At 42.9% G+C, this 26,947-nt stretch overlaps 1 protein-coding gene and 1 long non-coding RNA gene across 16 annotated transcripts in view; both read right to left on the bottom strand.

Annotated features, from left to right (window-relative positions):
• Dlg1 (MAGUK family member discs large 1) overlaps positions 1-26,947 on the bottom strand; it is a 376,826-nt gene that overhangs the window by 24,796 nt on the left and 325,083 nt on the right. For all 15 annotated transcript variants that reach the window (XM_076393504.1, XM_076393526.1, XM_076393518.1 and 12 more), the window contains one exon: positions 26,342-26,477. In XM_076393504.1, coding sequence (XP_076249619.1) covers positions 26,342-26,477 — 136 coding nt within the window. The remainder of the gene's footprint in view (positions 1-26,341; positions 26,478-26,947) is intronic.
• Positions 21,915-22,901, bottom strand: LOC143189035 (uncharacterized). Its single transcript, XR_013003605.1, has 2 exons — positions 22,616-22,901; positions 21,915-22,341 (listed from the first exon to the last, which is right to left on the bottom strand). It is a non-coding gene; the product is annotated as an uncharacterized LOC143189035 (long non-coding RNA).

Here is a 26,947-nt window from a genome sequence, read left to right as displayed (position 1 = left end):
CTGCATAAATTTCAATCCGGAAGCGCGAAAATTACGAGGAAAGGATCGAAGTTATGCTTCCTCGTTGGGAAGTCATGAAGCTCCGACACCGCGAAAATTCGCGCGATCCCGCTTCGTCCATCCGGATAGAGGAATTTAATTATTAGTTTCGTAGCTTAGTTCCGCTGTTCGTCGTCTACCCCACGATTCATGTTTATGTATGCAAGTCTAACGCGATTTTCTACACGTATCGCCGCGAGGGCAACGATGACGCTTACTCTGTTTTCCACATCGCACTGTCTTCTTCCATTGTCGAGGTAGGGAGCGATATTTTACTCTGTTCAAAATGTAAAGATTCTACACTGAATTCTACCGTATCTTTTTTTGTAAATGGAATCATTTTAGTATTCAACTGAAAGAAAAAATGACCTAAAAATTGAAAGCAATCATATTGAAAGGAACACCTTGCGCTATCCTTCCCTATAGATATATATTATGCAATCGAAACACGATGTTGCCGTATTTAAAGGTCATCGCCTACTCGTGGAAAAGTTTCATGTAACTCAATTTCAATTATTATGAGAGATAATTTTAACCCCAGCCCCTGGCTATTTCATTTCTGATTAGTTACCCGATTTGACAGAAAGTCTAGACGAGCCCTTCCCGCTGGAATGCAAACAAATCCCGTTGGCCGCAAATTAATTGATAATTTCATAGCTCGCTGATCTAATTGCCTTCCCGTTTATGATCTCGTTAATAAAAGAGACATTTGATAATCGTCCGACCATTACTGGCTGATCATTATGCCAGGCTGGGATCATTCCGCGCGTGATACTTAAAACGCGCCACCGCCGTTCGCTGGCAACGATAATAGTTTCCACAGTGACATTAATTAATTGCTGCTGATCGTTAATTTGATGTACGGTCGTTGAGGGGTCGCAAAGCTGTCGAAACATCTCCCTACAAGCTATATTCCTGACTAATATATCATTAATTTCCTTAATTAGGTGTTATTTCATTATTTTTATTTGTCTTTGAGTGTTATATTTTTTGCGTCAACTATTTACGTGCGAAACTTTCAAGCCACGATCAGTCCGACTGATCTGCCAGTTCTCACGGTCGAGGCGACAAATGGCTTTTAAAAACGATTTCAACGCGATCGTCGCTGGGCTTTGTGTATTAATCTGCCTTTGAGAAGCCGATTCAGTGTCCCCCTCAATGAAGAACCGACGAATTTATTTTAGGCCTGTCTCCTGTCAATTAACGGATACCCGTGCAGCTCTGACATCCGGCGTCCTCCCCTTTCGCGCGATGGAAAATTATATTCAAGCCAGATATCTCTTTTCCCGTGTCAATCAGAATGGGGGCTGTGCTTGTCCTTCGTACAGAAAGCTTAGTTATCGAATAAAGCCGCTATACAAACATTGCAATGATAAATGAAGAAATGAGTTCTTTAATTTTGCAGAGTCCGGTTCATAAAAAATTATATATATTTTCTTGCCTTTTACTCCTTTCTATAGTTTCTCTGATTATATTTGCAATGGAAGCAGACTTTCCCTAGAGTCAGACAGTTAAGAATGACAACCGTATCTCGACAATTATGCTTCTTTCGTATTAGATCACTACTTAATTAGCAGAGATACCTACAATTTTCTTTGACTATATTCACCGATACGGAAGCATAAAGAAACGAATCGAGAATCGATTAGTTGTGCCTCTTTCACCTTACGGTGCACGGCGTCATCGTTTATTCACGCCGTCGGGGACGGTTAATTGAGAAAAACTGCATGAAGTACGCGAGGAAATTGCCGTGGTCTTGTTTTCGCTTAAGGTACCGCCCCACTAGTCTGGTTATGTTCACTAGACTCAGCTGAAGAAGGTTAATTGATCGCCAAGGGAATTTACGAATACGTTGAGACACATGCTCTGTTAAGGTTTCGAGAAAGTTATGAAATTTTCAATGTTTCAAACTTCTGAGAAGCAATGGCTAATATTATAAGGTAGACCTTTTTAGAAATAATCAGATATGTGCGTTAGTCAAGGATGAAATTTAATAATGAAATTCCATCGATAGACGGTCTTTGAATACTTGATTTATAAGTCTCGAAAGAGCTCCAGGAAGTGTGCATTTTAAGAGCTGACCTCACTGTGCTACGTTTTTCCCTCTTGTAGTTAGGGTCATAATTTTCTTTCGTTACATACTCTCGAGGTCCTCTGAATAAACCCTTGCCTAATGAGACGCCGAGCGCGTAACGAGTATAGACGGTTTTTGTGAAACTAGCAATTGAGGAAAGTGGGTACCTCGAACAAATGCTTAACGACATGCCCTATTGTCAAAATGTAGCTCGCTATCAAAGGCTGCGAAACTCTTGTACGAAAATCTGATCGAGCTTTGATTGCCAGAAAAGTTAATAGGAACGCTCAAGGATGTATATCTGCTTTCTTGTCGAGCGAAGCGCGTGAGCAGTTAAACTGAATCTGCCACTAATGGCCAAGGCGGCTAATTACAAGTAGGAAGCCAAGTGTCATTAGAAACGCTCTAGGATAACTGGCGAGATGTCATTTGCTACTTGAAACTACTGATTACCAAGATTGCTTTGAATCGAGACACGAATTCTGAGATGTTTTCCAAATCTCTCGACTGATCAATTCCAAAGGCGTTAAAGCTGATTAAATGGCTCCTTGATCGCAAAACAAAGACACAAAATTGTTGAGGATATTGTTTCGCCAAGCATAAGAAACTATATTACGTTCACCGCAGAGCAGACATCACTTAACTCACGGCCACTCTGAGATTTCTATATGAGGAAAACTTCAGCCCCCAATGGACGAGTGAAAAACTTGCGCGATAGTTCCCAACAAGGGGAAAAAGAATCGTCAGAAAGGGACGAGTAACAGGGGACTCTGGACGAAATGGTCCACGCAGAGAATATTGCTTGTTTTCTGGCTTCTTAAAGTCCTGTCGGGCAAAGACCCCCTGAAAGTGATCGTTTCCCTCTGACCAGAGATCCCTTCTGAATCTTCTCGTGGGATTCAAAAATACGTAGCACAAACACGTGTATGTTTAGACGGGACAGGAAATGGTTCAAGTTTCCACTTTCCAACTTTTCCACGGCCGAGAATAAATTCTCGCCCGCGAGAGAACGATACGTGACTCGGGTGGCTTGCTTCGCGGTGTTTTGTTACATTCAATGGAAAATATTATTTTGATCAATCGGTTAATATTAACGCAAACACGATGCAATTGCGTTTGTGCTATTACACTGCACAGGATCATGAACAGCATTATTCCCACTGCTGTGGCTCTTTTTGACAATTATTTATTCACTCGTTTATGCGTAATTGTGAGACTTACCCCCAGTAGTACAGGGAATTTTAGGAAATTGATGCTGTTCGACACTTACCTGAAACAAAAAACAGAAAATCAGGTTAGTGTAAAGTGTCAAAATATTTTCATACTCTATTGCATTATCAATCTGTTATCTCATAGTGATGTATAAAATACTATCAAGTAAATCAGGTTATTTTGTACAATATCAACATCGGTAGGTCGTGCTCTTTTTGACGAACACGCGGTCGCAGAGACCATCGAGTCGTTTCACTGTTCCAGGTGGCTGGGATCACCGACGGGCAAATGATCGAGCGAGTAACGAACGCGCGCGTGTCGCGAACTACCAGCGCTCCAATCTCACGTGGTTCGTATTAATTCCGATAAATGGGTATTCATGCCTGTAAAAATATCACGGCTTCCTGCAGGTGTTGCATCCACGAACACTAGCCAAGGGGCCGTGTCGATAATTGAAATTGTCGAAAATTTCACTTTTTCCCTGTTTTCCCTGCCTTTCTTCTTTCGCGGAGCCTGGTTTCATGTCGATGTGCAGGCCAAAGCAAACGATGCAGGGACAGAGATTCGATACCAGTTCCAGTTCAATGACCGTCCACCAATTTTGTAGAATTAAAACAATTCCGAGGCAATAGTAAAGGAAATGCGATCGCTCGCTTGCCCATTCAATAGGATAACATCAAAGGACGCAGGAAAACGATTACCATGAATTTTTTCCGGGAACTCACAACCGCAGTTTGTTGCGTGCGTTCTCGATGCAGTATCCACGCGTAATTTCGATTCGCCACCACTGTTCGCCAGTGCCCCTAGCAATTAATATTGGCGCGCGGTTAAATCACTGGTCCGCGCAACGCACGAATTAATTTTGTTCATTTCGATACCGACACCGACCTCCATACAAATCTCATCTAACATTCTCGTCACGCTGCTTCGTTTCGTCTGCCTCGGTGGAGAAGAGACCAACGAATATATTTTTCCCACTGTGAGCTACCTGTCTTGTCTATATATGACGTGCATGCAAAATAGGTAGAATAATTTATATAAAAATATAGGAGGTGAATTGATTATAAAAATGGTATAGATTAGGAAAACTTTCTCTCATTCAACTGTCATACTGTAAAATTATAATTGAAGATTGCCCAAGACAAGTAATTACGAGCAATGATCGCGACGATGAAAAGAAAACGCAATTTCTCGGTCACTCGCAGGACTTGTCAGGACGGTGGCATGTTTACAATTAAAGTTATCGTACCTAAATAGTGGCTCGTTCCTAGGCAAGTTCCAAGCGCACCGAACAGGGGAATTAAAGGCAGCACAGATAAACAAGGCAAATTAAAAAGTTAGCGGATGAACGACCGCAAAAAAACCCCTGCGAAAACTCGGTCTCTTTTAATGCTTCTTCGAGCGTCCTCGAATTTCAAACTGTCTCACGGTAAAAGACGCACTTTACCTCCAGTCTCACGTTTTCTCGCTGCGCTGGTTATGCGATCTTTTTCCAGCAGCACCACGAAGACCATGAACACCGTGATTAAGAGGGTGAAATTGGTATCTCTAATTAAAGCAATTATGAAGGCCCATTTGGTTGAGTTCTGCGTCGACCACGAATAGCCCACAGTGGAAATGTAAAGAGAAAAGATAATTGCTTTCGAGTGGCGGGAAATTTAATTATAATGTGAGATAAGAGGAATGCATTGATTGAATTTTATGTGCTAGAGGCATCGCCAAATTTTGTTTCATTCACGAGGTAGATATCTTCTCTAAACTCAGATAATTTTAATCTCATGTCTAAAGAATTGAGCGTAAAAACGTTCCTTTCCTTCATCATGGCTGAACTCAAAGTGTTACCATCTAGAAGAGGCCTGTACCACTTGTTTGCCCTTTTTATCCGCTGTAGGCTCTGCGTGCTACAGTCGCTATGTCTACAGACTAAGAATATGTAAGTAGAACATCTTCCACTTGGAATTTTAAAACAGAACAAGGCGCCAATCGCGGAGCTAGAGTTTCTTTAGCCGTCGCAAACGTATGCAAGGCGCAACTCGGCGGCGGTGCAGGCTAGAAGCTGAGGAAAAACACGCGACTCGAAAGAATCTCGGCTTATTTTCATAAGAGCCGAAGGCAAAACTCCAGAGACTCTGAGCATCGTCGACCTCGAAGGTAAACCAGCAGAAGGGAGGAAAAGTCGTGGGTGGAAGGTAAACAGACTCGACTGCGTCGCGAATAGAAATCCCTCGACCAGCGTGGCTTGCGGTCTGTTTTCGTCGTTCCTGCAAATATCTGAACCACTACTGCCACCAGAAGGGAATGAAAAGGCCGATGAAGGTGGCAAGAGTCGCGGTTGATAAGGTGACCCGTTCTTCGAGGGCAAACGTGTGCGAAATGCACGTAATATTGCCAACAACATTTTTCTTCATATTAAAGAAAATCATATCTCCCTTTTCTTCTGAATTTTTGCGAATTGAGAGAATATAAAATAAGAGCAAGAAAATATTTCAACATATACGATGATTACGGTGAGGAAATCGTTCGAAAAATTTCAATATAATATGGACTTTCGCTTCCATCGATACAAAACTCAAATTTTTACCTCGTCTTGACATTACCGCGGAATAATTATAGTAATAATTTGATTAAAACGGGAAACAAGCGCGGATACAGTTAATTAAATAATCAAATGCTTGCCAGTCCGATAAATCTGTGATATACGCGGCAGCAGTTACCGTGAGCAACGCGTCAAACGCACGTTAATTAGTCCTGTCCCACGATACGTCGGAGACAGTTAATTGAAAAATGTTACGTGCCCTTTTCCTATTATTTATGCTCCTTGCTGTTGGTGATTAACGGAAAATCTACCTTTGACGGCGCAAGCGCTGCAAAAATTAAATTTAGGTTAAAAACTGTACAGAGGAAATTTATTCTCTAAAAATCCTTTCCCTTAGGGATTCGAAGAGAGTCGATAATTTTCTTCAAATGCATCGATTTCTCATTAGCTGTCCTGTCAATATGGACTAATACGGTGAAGCGCAAGTGCACACCACAAAGTAAAGGTACCACCTGACGCCCGTGAAGGGCAGCCATCCACGACAATTGTAATTTCCTGAAGGCCACAGGTTCGTTCCAATCGCGGATGGCCACTTCCGTACATCCCCGAGCAAATATCAACACAGTTTCGTCGTGTGTGCACATCTTCCGCTTAGTTACCGCGCGAGATTGCCCACATTATTTAGCATGTTGACATTATGCCCACAATAGAATATCCAAGATATGAACATCTTTACTCGGCCCATGGATGTTCCATTCGGTTCGTGATACACCAATGACCCGACCTTGCTCCCTTTTATTATCAGCTCATCCTTCGCGGTGTCCGCGCGAATAAATCCACCGTCACTAATATTTGCAATTTCTGTAGATTTCGAAATTCGAATCGGATCACTATCTGTTCGACCATGCTCTTCAGGGACCAAGTCTCCGATGGCTCATAAATCTGCCACCAAAAACAGAGCTCTCCACTCAAGTCCTCGCGGGTGAATCGACACTTTCCATCTTGCTGCCACTACTGTGCTCACCCATGCCGCAATATTATGCGTGTGCAATCTAATAAATAAAGGCAAAATACTCCCAGGGGAACGTAGTGGTCTAAGGGAGCCCGCTTATGAACAGCCCTGTGCTAGAACAACTACAGCACTCGCTATGCTAATTTGAGGAACGACCAATCAAATCATTTCTTGATCGCCATTAGCAGTGTCTGGTAAATCCAACCGTTCGCCATCAGAAATTTCCGTCAATGCACGATGAAATGTAGAGGCTTGCCAACGACGTCGTAACGACATTATGCCGCGGGAATTTCGCCTACGTATCCACGCATGGCAAGAGTGCCGATTTTCGTCGATCGATGCGGTCTTCGACGGGTGCATTCTCTCGGCAGGCGTCTTGTTGCAGCAGGAAAGGTTGCACGCGGACGTAGCGAGGCTCCAGACGTCGTCATCTATGGTATTACCGTTAACGACGGACGAAAACAACGGGCCTCGTAAACGAGCGCGTGTGCTGCAAGTTACCGATGCTAGAAATGGCGTGTCGTTAGGTCCGCTTCATAAAACGGACCCCGCGAGTCCTCGTTAATGCCGAACACCTCCGGCTGTTAGTTTCAATAGCGCCGCGACGCTCTGACACGGGAGGAGAGAGAGCTTTTATCCGAGCATTCAGCGTTTCCCCTTCGACCGCGTTACGTTTCCCTTTAACGACGTGATTGATGCCCTATGGATGCTGATGTGTCAGAATTTCGATTGGAATTTGCTTCCCTTGTCTCGTTTTTTTTTCGGCAGAATTTCAGGCGGTAAAGGATTGTTAAACGCGCTGGTACTACCGCTGAAATGTCTGCTATTTCGTTATTTTTGCTGGTAATATGTAATAAATTGAAAGAGAAGTAGGATACAAAAGACAAGATATTCTCTTCAGGAAGAATTAGCAATTTGTACTTCGCGCTAATTCCTTGTTGCTCAGAGTATAAAGCTTAACGAGACAAGATCGTCTTGATTGTCGGTTTTGCCGACGAGAAGCTTAGTCAAGTGTTATTACACTAATCCTGCTTCTCGAGGTTGACGATTCGCGATTTAAGGTGAAAGCCTTCTTGCATCTCTTAACTGGATCTTGGGTGTACTGTCTAGAGATTATAATCAGAAATCTCAACCCTTATATATTTCTTAGAACAGAACAAATCCATCAATACCACCACGAAGATCGATTTTTGATTATCAATCTAATACATTGAGCACAATGCTCTGTAGTTAATTGAGTAGGCAAACGATTTAAGAGAGTCGTTATAAAGGAACTATCGATTGCTTTCACGGTGTTGTAACTAAATGTCAATGGCGTTTTCTAATCTATGGTCAGCCAGAAAATATCTCGACGTTTCTCCATTACGATTATCGGCTGTCGAATCGGAATAGCTCTGAATCAACGGAAGTATCGAACGATAACCGCGTTCACAATCGAGGACGCGTTTTTATACGATCGACATAAAAGAATCGAGTCACGGCCCGTCGATATAATATTGTAACTGAGAACACGTATCGAATAAGAGATCTCGGTGGTTCGCAAATAACCCGTCATTCAACTTTTCCCTATTTTTTCCCTATTTTCCCCTATTTTGCCCCCATTTTTCAATTTTCAACGAAGTCCTCTATATTATATTTGCATAGACAAAAAATTAACAAGCTGTTTTTTCAAATAAATTTATCCACAATGAAATGATATTTCATGGTTTTATTATACGATTTGATACAAAAATTTACTTCCACTGACTTTTTAATCTTATTTATAGGCGTTTTGCATAGTTTTACCTGCAGAATTTCCGCGTGAAAATCGTTTGATAACGAATGAAATAATCCCCATGAAAATTATTGTAATAACGGTTTACGTCAATGCAAATTTCACCATTACGCAAGAGTACACGCTTTAAAAAGCTTATCAATATTCGCAATAATTATTTCTTTAATATATCCAATGAATAATTCCCATGGATTCTGGCGAATGTGAAATGAAATCACTGCTGAGAAGCAAGTCAGTGAAAATTAATCCCGTAATAAAATTTGGAAATGTAGTCATTAACACACCTATCTATATGTTTTTACTACTCGATCGTTTCATTTACGCGTAGCATTAAAAAATCTCATCAAGCTCTTACGAGTGGCAAAAATCTGCCTCCGATCTCAGCTAGTTTCGAACTGACACGAGCAGCAAGGGAACTTCTTGTTTATATCGGGGGACGGAAGGTTTCTATGACCCAGTTGCAGAGTACAACCGCTGTCGTCGTATTTGTTCAAATAGCGCGAACTTTTTGCTGAAGTTTCGAACGCCCTGAGGAGAATTTCTTGATGCACTGACTGAAGGTCAGGGACGAAAAATAGGAGATAAATCTCTGACAGTTGCAACAGAGAAACAGAAGAAATGGCGACGAAGAGCCTCAGGAAGTTATTAGCTCTCGAGAAGAAAGATGACCGATATCTTCGAGGGCTGTTTTTCCGGGATTATTTGTTCGCCCTGAAAACTGGCGCAATTGAAAAGCAATGAATTCGAGGAACTTCTTCTCTCCGACTTTTATTCGGCCAATCACTGAGCCCTCCATTACTTTTTCGTCGATTAAACCCGATCGCCGAGAGTCGCGGACTTTAAAACACCGCTTCCATTAAACCTCACCCGTTTTTCCTTCCCATTAGAAGAAGCGTTTTTTAAGTCGAGGAAGGAATCTAAAGCGAAGCGAAAGCTTCTCGCGGGTAAATCTCTCGTTTTGGAATTTCAATCGTCGAGAAAATGTAACCGACTTATGTAAATTTGCACGATATTCGCTGTAGAGACTGTTTACCCTCAGTTACCAGTCGTTTCTTACGCCTGACACGTACGTGGCAAAGGAAAGTGCTGTCGTATTAGTTAAAAGAATAGTGGGACCATTTAAGATGAAGTTAGTGAAAGCTAATTCTAAACAGCGACGAAAACGCAAGCAAATCGAATCGAAAATCGATTATAAACGTATTAACAGTTCGTCAAAAGGGACCGGTACCGCGAATCGTGTGAAATTAACCAAGTGCAGGAGTCATCCAACTGGAGGGTTCATTTGTTTGGGATAGTTGGTGGAACCCGATCGCCCATGGGACTTTTCGATGGATGTACCGTCTCTGTTTGAATCGCTGCACGTCCTATCATTAATTGTTCCGCTTGCTGTTTTTCCTCGTCCAAAGCGCAATGCAATCAGAGGCGTCCTGGAATTGGGTTACCTCTGAATCCTTGCCAAACCCTTTGGAGCATTACGGACAAGTTGCTCGTGATTCTCTTGCAAACTTACCGGCGAAATTATTTGCTCTATTCTCGTACCAGGAATTGTAAACACAAAAATAGTTGTGTAGAGATTATCCTATCACCCTGCTCTAAATCACAACAAGTAGGAACAACTCTCGAATAAATGATGGCCTTAATTAGTGATAGGTGGAACTACTTTTTAGGCTATAAAAAGAATTTCAAACATCGCGTTACGAAATGAATCGATACAGTAGTGTTATCGCGAGGAATGATAGCATCAGAATCCTTGTAATCGCGGTATTAGTACTGGCGCAGAGATAGCCGACCCCTCGTCATAAATTCCAGCACTTCGTTGCTCCAACCTGACGTACTTTCCATAGGGCCACCCTTCGTTCTTGGCGGTGGCCCTTTCGGGGCTCTATGGTCGCTATTATCGGACGAAATATCACGATATTTCGCAGGCCTCGGGGCAGCTGCAGCTGCGACCGGAGAGATTGCGAGCCAGTTTTGCGGGCACAAAGGCGAATTCACAGAAACGAGCATCGGCCGTGCGATTCATTCCCCACGAGACGTCGTTTCGACATCGAAATGTCGTTTGAACCGTTATCGCGGGATGAACCAACCGCCGCGCCGCACCTCGCCGTTTTATACACGACGCGTGGCTGCTCGTCAACGTTCTATTTTTTTCTTCATACGCCTGCGTTCAACTTTTTTATTCCACGTTTTGCAATTCTGAATCAAGTTGTCGCAGCGGTCAGACTTTTTTTGCGCAATTTTCATGCAGAAAAATCATGTTGGTTGTTACACGATATTTGATGGAAGTTTTGTTAAGTGCCTTTATATTGAGAGTACTGAGAGAGGCAAAGAAAGAAATGATGGAAAACTGTACACGTGGAAAAACGATTCCCTGCTGCTTGTGGCGAATACGATCCCGCTATAAATGAATTTTTAAGCTTTTACAGTCGCCAGAGGGAAGGTGACTATTTTCTTACCGATGGTCATGAAATGGCCATTACTTTTCAATATTTCCCGACATCGTACACCGTCTGCGGCCGTATATGGTGAAAATATAGGAAAACGTGGTAGTGAGAAACGTTCAGGCACGAGGAAGACGTGGTTGATGGCCCTCGTGCTTCTCAACGACGCGCCAACTTTTCTTCCGCGTCGTACGCGCCAAACTTTCTTATACCATCTTGTCTTTTGCATCTTTAAATAACATACAAATTTTCTGCCAACGTATTTAGTTAGAACATTACCATTCGCCAATGTGTAGACATCGTTGCACCCGCGAAAGAAATCGCCGATGCATATTTCGCCGTCATTTACACGACAATAAGAGGAAAACGATGCACAGTAGCGAGTAGATGAAGAAAAAGCAGAAACAGTAGTGGTACAAGCGCGCTGTACGCGTTCCGACAATGTTGGATGGCAGCCAATAATGTAAATCATGATGTCGAACGTGCGTGTCACACGCACCAGCACGAAACATGCGAACAAATCGCATCGTCGAAGCGAGAAACGCGTATTTTTCCCTAGCTGTCGAGGGCTTTTTTCCCTGCCTTTCCGATCGTCGATTCTAACGAACTGTCCGAGCGTATCCATTGTCTTGTTTGCGGGAAATTAAATACGCCTCCGATTTTTCCGCTACGGGTTATTTATTTTGCGCAACGCGAACAAATTTTGCGGCATGAATCAAGCGTGGGTGTGGGCGACGTTCCAAAAAAAAGTTTCCGTGAAGCCCCTCGCTTTATGATTTTTCTTTCAACGTTGCAACAGTACATTTATTAATGTGACTAGCCTGTGTTAATAATGTGCTAAAATTATTCGTGATCACTGATGACTAAGTGCAAGAGATATGATTAATTGAAAAATAGAAATCCATGAGATACCCTTTTCCACTCATTACATGCTTCGAGATACTCGTCCTATACGAGAAATATGGAAAGGAAATGACGAAGAGATTTTACGAGCGTGATATGGAGTTTATGATGTAACGTGTACCGCGTGTATTCCGCAAGGCTATCGCAGCTTCTCTAATTGACTCTTGACTTCGTGATAATTACGCTCATTTTTCTTTTCCGAGGATGCCGGTAGATACGTTTGTAAACATAGAATACAGATAATAAAGTGCAATATATGCAAATAGGCTAGAGTATAGGAAGGTTTATTCCTAATTTTTTACTCAAAAATTTCACGAGTGAATAGGTTACTTGAGCTCTTACCACGAACAAATTGCCAGGTATTTCCAAGTGAATCGAGTTCCTCGAACTTCAACTGACGAACGAAGCGATTTCTCGATAAAATCGACCACGAAACTCGTAATTCCAGTAATTGGCAGCACGGCATACAACTTCATCAAACGAAACTCATTCCACGAACTGTATAGGTATTCCCTTCAATATGGACTACAAATTTAATTCACTACCAATTCAACACTGATTATACTACAACGCTGATACAATTATTATCAGGATCTTCCTACAAATATCAAATTATTCTCTCTTCTCCGACCATATTCCACTGCTCACTGTGTAATGTGCTATTTCAACAACCAATTTCGGAAGTACACTCTCGAGACTTAAACACACGTGCGCGTAGTCAGGTGGAGGGCACTCGGAAAATACGGCTTTCTCTCGTTTGCAAGCGATGTGGTCATACCAAAGTCTCCTAGACTCTTCAAAAGTGCATCTTGCGCGCAACGAATATAACGCCGTGTCAGAGGCAGCTTCCCTTTGGCCTTTGCAAATATTGACAGCGCCGATGCAGCTGCACGCGGTATCCGAGTTCGCGTGGTCTGTGGCACTTTTAGTACAGCGATATTCGAGTGACCAGTTCTTCGAGTACTATGCAGCGAAACGCACTCTGGTCATCGTTGCGGAGTGTATCAACTCTTTCAAGGCAGTGACGTTCTGAGTTTCCTCATATCTTCCACTGATTCTTTCGAAACTTTCGGACGTCACGAAGCTTAATTATCAATCGTGCATTTCGGATAACTGCAATTACGTGTCTTTATTATACTGGAGATAATTCGGTGCATAATTTCTGGTGAATATTCCACTTCACATTTTTTCTTACAAGGCACTAAGTTATTTCATCTTTTTTATTCAATACAGTTTCTCATAATAAAAGTGTACTACCGAGGAATAAATGATTACATTATGATTCGATTTTAACCTGCACTGAACTTCTCACTGTAGCCAACGATTAAGAATCACGCACCGCTGCAATAAATGTTCTGGAACGCGGGAACCGAAGCAGAAACAACGGTGTCTTCGAGGAAGGACGTGTCCAGGGGGCGAGGCTCGCGTGGCAGGTATTAATAAACAATATTCACTGTTATCACGGGTACACTGTCTCGCTGGTCGGCGTTATCGACGACTGCACTCACACACGCTCGCGTTTCGCGCACGAATGGGCACACACCGGCTGGAAGAAGATACAGCAGCGACGGTTCCAAAAGGGAGAGAGACGCGGAAGGGCGACAAAGGGGCGAAAACGAGGAGGGCAACGACGTGTAACGCGAAAACGAATCGCGAAAAGTATCGAAGAAGCGCATAGTTCGAGCGAACGAGGAGAGACGACTACTCCTTTGCACCTCGTCGGCGTCGTTTTCTGACTCACACACAGAGCCCAACGCGCTTCTTAACGGAGACAGAAATCCGACAGCGAGGGAGAGGGAAACGGAGACTCGTGGCGATTACGAATGCAATTCGCGTGCCGCGTACAACGAGACGATCGCCCTCGTGGATCGACGTGGGTCCTTCGACACTTCTCCACCGAATCCCGCGCATCAGATTTTTGCGGGAAATTCTAGTAGATGTAACCTGCGCTCCTTATCAGACAATCTGGGTTAAAGTCGTGTGAAAGTCAGGAAAAGGATTTCACCCTGTTTCGGGGCAAGTGGGAATCTTGGTACAGTAGGCTTCATTCGTTTCGCAGGGATGAACACTCATGGCTGCAACTGAAGCTGTAGAGTCTACAGAATGTATCAGAAAGTGAATTCATTAAATGCCCCCTACTTGTGTCGGACGAAAAAGATTATTTTCCCTGTAGAGACCACTAATTATCTGAGTGTGGCTAGTAAAAAAAGTCATAAATCGAATGTCAAACGTGAGAGAAGCTAGCCCGGGGGTCTATGATTGAAAACTTTCTACCATTTCTCCGTTATAATAACGGTATAATATACTATTAAGACAGCGTCCTGCTCGCTTAGAGTTCTATATCTATCGATACTGAAAGAATAGCAGGAAGTAGACAACTGCGACGGCGATCAAATACAAAATACAAGTGGCTGCTGGTTATGTGTGTACGCCAGATGATAAGCATTCCGACGCGTCCTTTGAATCACGTAACGAAGACACGTAGCTGACCACGGCATTTCCCTTCCATCGACATCGAGTACCCCTCCCTCCATTTCTTTCTTTATGTAAACGCGTGAATATGCGAAAACGCGGAATGATTCATTGAGAGTCCAACGCCTTAGATCTTCTCAGAATTCACTGTCGTGGAGATTACTAAAGCGCAAAGTACAAAAATTATGCTTCGTACGAAGGATCAAGAAGCGTGAATGGAATGTTATCGATTGATGGAGATGGGGAGCTGTAAATTTTTGTAAACTAATTAAATTTGTAAATTAAATAATCATTTTAAACACCGAAAAATTAGAATCATAAGTAATCAAAGAATAATAGAAGGTTGTTCATGAAGAATGAGGAAAGACCAATTAATGTTCAATGCTAACGCCAGGATGAATCAACGAATTACATGAATCACCAGTAGTTATAATCTGAGAACTCGCTAGGTGTTCCCGTTTCGAACGTCAGCCTTTCGTTAAGATTTTCTTTCAACGAACAGTAATTAAAATATTCGTTTGAAGTAACTCATTTTCCATTCGTCATAATAAAGACCGATTCCAGGCGAGGTGGTAATGAATTGAAGTTAGAAGCAGAAGGTCGTGCCTGAGTGTAACATGACCTTATTGTTCCTTCATAGGACAGCTCGTTTGAAGGAATCATCTGCGCGACAGAAACACCATCGGCTCCGTGTATGCATTTCGTGACACAGTTTACCACAATGCTGCGCATTAATCGTATAACCGTTCGTTGTGCAACTGTTCTTCCCATTGTGCCTGTTGCGAATTGCACGCCCCAGACTGCTGTCCCCAGGACGATCGAGAACGGTCTTTTGTCTTTCTTCAGTTTCCAGCACGAAAGTGCAAATGATATGCGGTTACGTAGCCTCCTTGTTATACTCGTTTCTATTGTATCGTGAATAACAGAGTTACGAAGATGCATAACACTTGTAATGAAAATTTAAATATATAAAAATTTGAAAATTTGAATATTTGAAAATTTGAATATTTGAAAATTTGAATATTTAAAAATTTGAAAATTTGAATAACTGAAAATTTGAATATTTGAAAATTTGAATATTTAAAAATTTCAAAATGTGAAAGTTCGTATATTCCACAGATTATTTTTCTTAAAGCTCGATATTCACAAAGTCGTTTAGCATATAATTAAGAAGTTCATGAAGGAAGCAAGACGGGAAAGTTGTCTTGCTCCGTAACAAAGTTTCGTCTGATCAACGAGAAGGGGTTGTTTCCCGGCAACCTCTTCCAGTTCGGTGAACAAGCTGTCGGGGTGCAGTTATGCTCGAGCCAAATCAGGATCTTGCTCGACGAGGGTTAATTTCGTTATCCGCCGATTGTTTGTCCACTAAGGTCGTTGTCACGGAGATAAACGACCTTGGAGGTGCGACCAATCAACGACGACAGTGTTCAACACGATTATAACATTTCCCTAACTTCGGCGAGATAATTGCAACGCTTTGAAGAAAAGACAAATTCATTTGGTGAATATTTTCACTTTTTTCTACGAATAGACATTAAACTCGGTTTTACAAATGATTCAAAAGTAAATTAATTATTCCAAATCAATAACTGTAACAAAAGCTATCCACTATTTAATGTTAGTCCACAGTCAAAATTTTTCTACCGACAAACTTTAATGCACGGACAAGTCAGCGGTTATTCAGGGGATGTCTCAGCATGTTCTGAGTTCTGCTCTCAAGGGATAGACAAACTTCGCGCGTAAACTTGTTTAATGAACGTACAAGGAGCGTCTGTCCACGGTCTACGAAATCGTCAGCACCACTCTCGTCAACGTTCGGACTAGATAGTCGGCAACAAGATTTCACTAACTTTGCGAATCACGGTCGCCAAATGGATCTTTTCATCCCATGTCGCAACCTTGCTGTGGCCTACGATGCTTCACAGCGTGTCTCTTGTAACTGCGAGGAATTTATCTAATGTAATTTCAGATCCACTTCTGGTATCAGCTGAAGGGAGAGATCGTGAGAAAGGTGAGGCGGTTATCTCGTCGTTTCCGGGTTGTTGGGCACGTATTAAAGTTGATACTTCCATGGAATATTGATGGAGGAAGAATACAACCATTTTTTACCTCTCCATATGAAATACTTTGCACTCTTTTTGTTAAATAAAAGGCTGATTCGCCTTTTCAATTTCTCAAAAATTAAATCTGTGATTACAGTTTCTTATAATAACTGTATTATGGGCGATAGCCATTTGTAAGCATATAAAATTTCACGAAACATTTTCCGTGCTCATTAATCAAGAAAAGCAACGCTTTGTGTGTACTTTCCGCGTGTAACTCAAAACCCCGTGAAATGGACTGACTAGTACAACAGTATCGCGTAACAGCCGCGTGATTTAAACATTCTCAACGGTGGTAGGTTGATTAAGAAGAATCAAGCTAATCCGTGCCAGTGGTGATCTCGTTATGCATGCCTCCAAAACTGAGCACACTGTAAAAATTGAAATCGTGCATGGGGTTTGTACGCTCTGTAAGTGTCCCGTGGCGTTTCGTACGTCCCGCACGTAACCGGGAGCTCATAAAGTCACTCGAACTGAAATAAAGGGCGCCCTGGGTAGCATTTTACTGCTGACGATTCCATTCCCTCCGTGGCTACCGACAGCTGTCGTCGTCGCGCATTTTCTTCTCGTCGTTAAGGAGAACGTAAACGTCGTAATAAAATCAGTGTTACCCGAACATCTCAATAACTGAACTCATTTATGCGTTAATGAGCGTTTTAAATGAGAGGTTGTGGATTTAATTTAATTCTACTGTCAACTAAACACTGGCCAATTATGTAAGAGTACTTTACGTAGCCAATAAATAAAATTAATTGTAGTTTCTTCGCACAACCGAATCATCGCGAAGAAACAAAAGCTTCGATTGGGACTCGAAATATTTCGACAGCAAGTATAGTCTTTCGAAAGAAATGATCGAGGACTGGAGGCACTCGAGGTACACGTGTCAAAGGGACAGAATCTAGTCGAGTGGTTACAGCGCGGATGGAAATTTCACGGTAAAACGGCGCAAACTTATTTAAATGGACGCGCGGGAAGAGCAACGTGGTGTGGAAGTAGAAACGCATCAAGCGTCAGACGAGAAATTTTCATAGCTCATTACGCGACGCGATACGTGGGGCAAAAAGAATGGACCGTCCCCTTTGAAGTCGCGAAAGGCTTTCCCCAGGTTGTTTTTCAAATTATACCAAAGCGAGAACGCTTCAGACGATACGTGTGGGTCCTTTCACGTGACAAAACCAGAATAACGCTTAACAGCCTGTGTTTATGGAGAAAAAGGGGGCGCTAGAGGAGGGTGGCGGGCAGAGGTTGAAGGAGGGTCGGCGCAAGTGACGGAAGTTGGCGGGACAGGAGAAAGAGACCTGTCCGCGGCAAAGTTCTCATTTCGCGGGTATCAAAAGGGCCGCAGGTGGTGTCTGCACTCGCCTTCTGCGTTATCGACAGGCTGGATCCTTTGTTTCGCGCTATAAATCAATATCTGCAGATTGCTGCTGTCGCAGCACGATTCAGTGACGTTGGATTAAAACGAGAATGCTGATCCTTTCCATACAGTGAATTTTAAAGGAGAGCCAGAAAAATTAACTACGCGATACAAATACCCTCGGGAAATATTGGTCTGTTCTATCGATTTTTCGTTGAAAATCGGCGGAGGGGAATTTAAAGCTTTGGTACTTTGCGAATTATATTAAATCCTGCTGCGATACACCTTTTCTTACCCTGAGGGGTTAAGAAAAGGATCAACTTGGGAGACCTTTTACGAGGGGAACTGATCTGCCATTCATTTTCTTGTTTCATGGCCGACGTGCTCGGAATTGAGATTGTTTGGCGAAAGTAGTGGTGGGTTCGAAAATACCATGAGTATTTTTGTTTGGACGAGTACAATTCTTTGAACTACCGACCTGACCCAGATTCCAGACACAATCCATCAAGTCAGCCGGACTTCCTCGAGAGCCTATCACTCTAATCCTTTTCTACTCGTCTCCTCGATGACGCGAAAAAGAGACCGACTTCTGATTAATTTTCGACGGTGGCCAAAATCCGCGTCGGAGGAAAATCCATTTATAATGTGGGCCTCACTCGAGGCGGGCTAAATCCCTTCTCACACCGGAAATTGTTCCCTTCTGTCAAGTACGCCATGAGTCAAAGCGGAAAGTCTGAGGATTACTGTATGGGTCAGTTAACGATTTAATTGCTTAAATTCATTGTAGTTCTTCAGTCACCGTAAACGGCGAGAAAAATTAAGAACAATAAGCTGACACCGTGACAGACGAAATGAAGACGACGATGAATGGTCTGAATACAGGAACAACATGAAGCAAAATTTTCTACTTGTAATTTTTCCTAAGATGTTTTAACGCAGACCTTAATTTTGAGAAGATTTTAGAATATGGACGATGAACAGCAGAGACGTACCAACGTCGTTTTTCAGTGTAATTGGGAACACAACCGCAACCTACTTTCCGGCGTACGACTGGCCGCAAGCTTCACAAACAGCCGCAGCTTGACAAGAACTTCTCGTCCCCACTTCACGTCTTTTGTGTCACGTTCTTGGCATAACTTCTACCCAGTTAATGAAGCACCCCGACCACTTACCACAGCGATAACCGCGAACTTTGACTCTCTCGCACGGCATTGCCTCGCACCTTGCCATCGCGGGCTCTTATACGCTGGCATGCACCGTGAAAGAGGCTACGTTAAATTCTCGACAGACTTTACGATCTTTTAATGCTTCGTCACTGGTCAATGAAGGCGCACGGATGAGAAACTTCAAGCGAAATCCGCTTTACTAACTGATTTTACGGTGGCTGCCACGTCTCGTTACTACTTTTATGCCTGAAAGCTACTTCACCTAATCAAACTCTAAGGTGGATACTATTTCCAAGTAAAGAATCAAGGAAATAACGAAGCCTTGGTTATATGTCGAAACTGGATTCTAGATCCAAGTGTTACATAACATTCTTTAGTGCTAAAACAACCTGTGGCTCTAAACCTTAAGGCCTACGCAATACGGAATATATTTCTGTCTTCTCTACGTATCCCTCTACGTATCCCTCGCAATCAACAAGGAAAGGCAAAAGGGACAAAGATTACCAGGGAAAGTGCGTCATCCTTGGTCCAATTTCAATTTTTCTTCTCCCACCCTCACGCGCTTTTGGTGCAGGGATTATTTATACATCACGACAGAGACCGTGAAAATCCTCAGGTTGGAATACGACAAACCTGGTTACGAGCGGTTTGAGCTTGAACGTCGGTCCGAATGGCCAATACACGTCGTCCAACGACATTCCCATAAACCCCCTTTCCCCTTGCATCCCCTTCGGATCAATATGTTTCTGGCATGACATCGGTGACCCGATGAAGCGTGCCGGAAAACTCGTGGTGGCTTCGCTGAGGCCGACGATAAATCTTGATTCCTAGACACTGATATGCCAAGGACGTCGTGACACAGGCAAATGCTTTGCTGGCGCTTAAGCGCAGCCGAGATCGATAGATGACTTCGCAGTGGTAATTTCGATCGACGGCTCGCCCAGGGACAGTCTAAGATGAACCACTTGTGTGGATCATTTGTCTGCTGTCTACTTTAATTGCATCTGTTTACGCGCAATTGCATATATGCAGTCGATGCGTGAAGTGATATTAAAAAGTTGTTTAATGAAATTCATTATTGCCTTTAATTAAAGCCTCTGTATTAATCCAGCCAGTTGTTTTCCAGAGCCTCTCTCTGTTCTTCGTCAATATAATAAAGCCACTACAGAGGGGAGGTACAAATTGCACAGTGATGCGTCAAAGTGGATTTATTGACGTAGAGATTGATACACCACTTGGGAACAAACGCAGCAATCAACCGGTCGAAATAGCTATTTGCATTTTGACTCCTCGTTAATTGCATCAGCGTGTACTAGAAGCACGACCTTCCCTATTACACTCTATATTCTTCGCAGGCTCGTATTTTAAATGGCCAAGTGTTTAGTCGTCATTCACGCGGTGTTCAAAACAACCATCTCGATAAATTGTTTGTCAATTTCCAGGACTTAATTGCCCTTCTCTTGTTAACGTTTCAATGCATTCAAAGATACATTCAATTGGATTGAACTATCTGCGATTCGAGCATTACGTAACGCCACACAATATTGGCTCATCGCGGCAGAAGGCTTTCTCGGAAGTCACCACTTGCTCAGCAATTCCATTTGTCGAGGTCATCGTTGTCTCGTTAAAAGAAAGTTCTCACGAGGTTTGACGATTAGGATCGTTGATCACGGGTTTAGGCGTGCCTTGCAGGCGACAGATATCAAGTATCGATGATGTCAACGCCAGTTTAAGGACGCAGAATCAGCGCGATGCTATAGCATCGTCGAGCTATGCAGATTCCTTATGATATCGACCCTTGGGCAGCCTTTTTGAGATAGGTGTTCTGCTCCGTTATGCTAATACACCTCTAACTTCTACCAAGACTTACTCTGCTAAATCAGAGACCCACAAATATTTCATTATTTTAAGAACCAGCTTGCATAAAATGATTAGACGTGCAGGTTGAATAGGTCAAACGTTGGATATGTTCAAAAATATTTAACAGAAAATTTTTCGCGAATATCGATAACGGATGACGTCAACAATAACGCCCACACTGAAAGGCGAAGGCATACGTACTAAGGCTGACTGAAGGGTCAATGAAAAAGAATTCGCGGGAACGACGTTCCTGTCTCGTAGGCAAGCATTTTTCCATTAAAGTCAGCTGAAATAATAGCCAGACGAGAGCATGTGTAGCACGGACGAAGGACGGTCTCGCGCCGAAGAATTTCTACGAAGGAAGGAGTATTTTGCATCGAAGAATAATGGATTTCCTGGCGCGAGATGATCCTCCATTATCCGGACAGGTTGAACAGGACCAAGATTTTCCAGGGGTTTCTCCAAGAGAAAAGCTCCGGGAATTTTTATCCACCCTGGCGCGCCTCTTTTCTAAACGCGACACACCGAGATCGTCTCATTGTTCCCCTTCTTTCTCTGAGGTTTCCTTCATTTGCCATTTCTTTGTGGCGCCAGTTGTCTGTCACGCAACCAGACTGCGCCCCTATTCTACTAGCGACAGGTAGGATGTTTCATTTTCTGATCTCTTCCACTATCTTTGTGTATGCGCGAACAATCCCCTTCTTGGGCCATTCGCTTCTCTCGACGACTTGCAATCGTCTGCTGAAAGCGCAAGGGACTCTTACCACCTTGTATCGATCTCTACAAATGTCTGGAGCTTTGACAAAGTTGTAGCTAAGTTCGTTGGATACGATTGGAGCATGCGATTGCATACAAATATGTCTCTATTGCTTATAGGATTTTGATCGTAAGCTGATTGTGCTCAGCTAACCATGACGAGCTTTCGTTCGGTGGGAAATTCAATTTAAGCTATTGTACGTGGACGAGATGCGGGATGGAAGACCACAGAGTTATGGGTTAGTTGTAGATTCTCTTGACAATCTTGTTATTATTCGATTATCAAAGTTTGGAGAAGGCCAGATTCCCACAAGAATTTTTCAATCTTTTTTTATTGAATGTCTTCAATTAGCAAATTTTTCTTTCAAAGATTGTAGTGCCTCTGGATGCTTAAAAGAATTAACAGGGATCTTCATCAGAAGTTTGTAGTATCCTGTTGAAGACGGCATCAGACGTGAGAGAATGTATGTTTAGATGTTGCAGATCGATACCAACGATAGCATGCATTACGTAAGCGAAATTGTCGAAAGCCAGCAAGCTCGCTCGTGACCCGGGCCAGCTTTGACCTTGGCCTGCATCCATGACTGCAGCTGCAGAGCTCCTACACAGATACATCGGCTGCACGTCGGATTGCTTCCTACACAATCGAGATGCTTGTGTATATGCGATGTCTTTGCCAAAAGAGGGAGATTTCTGTTCTTTTCAAAGTTTGTGATTTTCTTGAATAAGCTTTACAATCTTTAGAAATGCACTCGAGTGATCAAAATAAAAAAATAAAAAACGAATCAGAAGATTCTGTCTTGAAAAACATTTCATCAAATATTAGGTGTGCATATTTCGTTTCGGAAAACTTTAATTTATTAATCTAATAATAATTAAATTTTGATTCAATGTTAATTGAATACAGATACCTAAAACGAAGAATCAGTGGTGAATTTGTTTTGGAAACGTGTGTACTCCGAAATGCAACACGGTCGAGCTTTTCGAAGTGCCTATGGTGTGTTTGCAAGCACACGCCTCAGTGTATATGTAGATTGTCCGTAGCTGAGCTACAGCAGCCGTGCCAAGAATTCGCCTCTCCTTTGGTTTCCACTCCTATCCCCGAAGGTGAAGCTAACCACAGAGCGGAGCATCAGTGGTGCTTTCTCAACTTCCATGCAAACCTGTGGACACGTTCTAACCACCGACACGCGCCAAAAAACATACCGACTTCCGGTTTAAAGAATACACTCAAACTTTTCTTTAAAGAGCTTTTTCTTTTACGTCCCACATTCATTTTACTTACGTTAATGAATTTTTATATTAATTAGCAAAATGGAGGTGTCGCGTATTTTCCATATGACAACTCTGGTGGAAGTAAACTAAAAAAAAAAAAGCTTTTTAAGCCATTCGCATCCTAATATTTTGATAAAAAGTTTAATAAAATTTAACTACCCCAGTAATTCTACATTTTATACAATCCCAGAGTGTCAGCAATTGATGGCGTCAGAAAACTGCCTATAATATCGCGAAATTTATTGTCTGGTGCCGTTCGAACATTGCAATAAAGTATAAAACAAACCGATAAAAGAAACCGTTTCGTTGGTATTAAGATTAAACGGCAACACGGGAATCGCGATCGGTTGCAGCGCGTTGCATGCGTGCGTTTTAAAGCTCAGGTGCATCCAGGATTTATGAACGCGTTTAACGAGCCCAGACCACGCGTCAGATCCTTCATAGATACTGGCTGGCAGAGGATTAGAAAACCATAATTCACGATGATTAAACACCGGTTATTTACCGAAAGGATTTAACGGCGTATCGTGTATAAGCTTAATAACACGCCTTCGCGTTCATTCTGATTGTCGAGCGTAATTGACTCCGCTCAGCGACTTTAAGCTACCGGCGTACGCGAGCAGTAAGAAAAACATTTGCTTAACAAATCTAGAGCGTGTAAGGAAATGGGATTCGAGCAGAAAATGGAATAATCAAGAACGAGGTGAGTACAAATTTTCTAAAAACATTTCGACCCTTGTATTATACTACTTTTCATTTTATAGGAACCTCGACTTATCCCTTCCACCAGAGATTATTTTCTCATTTTTAGGTTCCATAAGTAGCTGCTTTTATCTTGTGATATCGAAAGTGGAGACTATGAAATAACTAATTAAAAATTCAATTACACAGTGTACTCTTCATAGAAAAATGTTTGTTTTTTCAGGTCTTCGCTGTGAATGCACTCTTAAGAAAATACCTTTTTAATAAAGCTCAATTTTTCAACGCTAAGCTCCCGTATCTGGAAGCAATTAACTACCAATCAACGCTCGGAGAATTCCCGTCAACTACGCTACAAATTACTGTCGACACTCTGGGAGGCATGAGCTGTGTTCTTCCCCATTCGCGCGGGGGTGTATTTCACTCTCGAAGATCGACGTTTCCGATTGTTTTTCGGTAATTCCAGGTAATACGAAAAATAGAGATGTTTCCGAGAGAAAAACAAGTTAAATCGCGAGAAAATCAACTTGTTCGAGTGAAAGAGAGAAAGCCGGAGCATTAGATTGATATTTACTGGGTTCTGAAACAACGATTCTAACTCGAATTGAAAGAAATTTCTAAGAAAAAATGAAGGAAAATTGTCTAGTAAATAATTATCTTAACTCTCCTGAAGGTCTAATTACTTTTTCCCCAAACGCCATGCAACCGTAGATAAATCATCGCGACATGGTTTCCGGTTAATTTACGGGGGCAGAAATTAAAGCTTTCTTTCCCTCACGTTTGAACGAAGTACCGGTAATAACTCCTCCCCCCTGCTCCTCTTCTCCCTGGCTCGGCCATTCTTCCCGTTCTCCTCCGGTCGCAAGCTCTTTTCCAACGCGCGAGAGTCTATCTTCCGGCTTCCTTTTTCCGCTTCTCAAGTTGGGACACACGAAATCCCCGCGGGCGAAATCCGATTCTTCGACCACACGAGGGGACAGGGGGCTCGAAACTTTAACTGGAAGCGGAAGGAGTGAGCAAAGCACGTCCAAGGATAGAGAAAGAGTGGAACGAAGGAAGAACTAATTGCAGTTTTGACTGCTCCGAGAACTGCACGCCGGGAGCCCGCCGTTAAATATTGCCATGAATGGAATATTTCATTAAGCGCGGCTACGAGAAAGTTTCGCGCACCTGCGGGCTAGGGGAAGCATACTTACCCAGCCCAGCGTCTAAGATGTTTTCGAGACTCGGTCCATCACTCCCGACTACCCCGTCAATAGCACGGAATTCGAAGCTACCGAGAAAATGCTCGAATCTTACTTCGCTACGAGTTATTCCAGTTGCAAGCTGCTGAGATTTATGAGGAGATACTTTATCATTCGGTGAATTGAAAACATCGACCGATAATTCTACGTAACTCGAAACGGTATCCCTGAAAACAGCCTGGTCGATCCTACATACAGTTAAACCAAAGTCTCCAAGGTATTTCGATTGTGGAGACAACGGACCGCGGTCAGTTGCAAATATTAAACCAAGACGAAATTCGTGGAACGCTCAGCTGACCTTAACTCGTGCGTAACATTGTTGTAATCGAAAGCAACGGGCAGCTGAACAGCTGGGGACGAGCAAAGGGGTGGAAACTGGTCCAGTGGAAGCGTAGCAGGAGGGTACATAATGTGTCCAAACCAATCCTGTCTCTGGCAGGCGGACCAATTCGATAAGCTCTTAATCCATCGGCAATTAGTCCGCACAGTGGGCCAACCGCAACCTCCCTCTTTGCACACACGCCCTAGCTGCGCGCCCTCGCAAACGATCCTTGTCTCTGTTTGTCTCCTCGAGTAGCCTCTCTGGCCTACCCTCTTTCTCGTTGGCTAATTCAACAATCTCTGTGACTGTATAATTAACCACCACCGGCTGTTGGCCCGCTTATGTACGCGTGTGCGTGTTTATGCACGGAATGCGATTACAGCTTGTGCGCGATATTCACCGACCAGCGATTTCGACAATAACGAGAGGTAACCACGGACTGATTTATGCCACCAGCGTTCCTTTGCCTGAGATTTTTCCCGTGAAAACAGAGTTTCGAGTTTGTCCGGGTGGTATTCTTTTTTCAAAACTCTAGTGGAAGTATTTTCGACTTTTTCATCGTCGAATAAAATTACGAGAATGCTCGGAAAATATGTGGTCTTTTCATGTTTCATGTAACGATGTATATAATTTTTCTGTTTTTCCCGTATTCTATGAAGGTCGATAAATCAACGATTTTACCCTGTTACCACGGCTCCAAGTTAAAAATGCATCCAAGTTTCGAATCGTCAGTTACAAGACACCCCGAAACGTTCCAAAGTCAACAAGATGCAACCAAGAAATCGGTGCACTCGAGCAAAATAAAAATAACAAGAGAAAAAGGGACAGCCATAGAGAAAGGGCATGGAGTCGTGTGATATTCGGGCGATTCGTTTTAAAGGAAGTGTACGTGACGTTCTGGTTCTTTATTTCCTGGTCGTTCGAACGGAAAGATTTTTCAGCGACGCGAAAGACATAGAAGAGAAAGAACGAACAACCCGTGCGCAGAAAATAAAGGAAAGGGAGAAGGGGACTTCGAAAAATGAAAAAGGGGAGGGAGTACGGCTACTCGGTACTTTTGTCGTAAAGAGGAGAAAGTATACTACGAAAGAACTCACCGTGATACGTCCTCCTGAGAAACAGCTCGTGGCGTAGCCGCGCCGTGAAGAGCCAGAGAAGACGCGTGACGTGATTCTTGCGAGTACGGCAGGGTCGAGTTGTTCTCCAGCGCCGACACGGAACCATTCTGCTTTCCTGTTTGCCACAAAAAAGAGTCAGCTAATTTTGAAGTTTGCTCTTGCGTGATGGATAGGATGCCCCCCCTACTACGAATCGCGAGTCACGTTTTAGGAGAAAAGTACATGTTATCGTATGGCTGGCTCGCTTTACGGAGTATCTAGAATAAATTACAATTTCGAAAAAAGAAAGGAAAAGTGTTTTCCTTCATCCCCCGTATTCGCATTTCCCTCAGTGTTAAACGATTTCTTGAGAATCAGGCATGCTCTACTCTCTCACGAAGGAAAAATAAAGTAGAGCATTATTCCCAAGTGAGAGAACCCACAATTAAGTTTTCAGTAGAGCGAACAATCTAATTCGGACTCGGTGAGCTGAAATCGCGTGGTCTGTCGCAATTTTTGCGCATGCACACCTTGTGGCAGTTGCGCGAAACGAGTCCATCTTCGGCGTCTCCACGCGAAGCCCAGGAAGAGTTTACGAGGTCGACT

Source organism: Calliopsis andreniformis, chromosome 1 (genome assembly GCF_051401765.1).
Source record: "Calliopsis andreniformis isolate RMS-2024a chromosome 1, iyCalAndr_principal, whole genome shotgun sequence".
Classification (NCBI taxonomy): domain Eukaryota; kingdom Metazoa; phylum Arthropoda; class Insecta; order Hymenoptera; family Andrenidae; genus Calliopsis; species Calliopsis andreniformis.
Note: the sequence above shows the minus strand (reverse complement) of the source record. Positions and strands in the feature narration are given on the sequence as shown.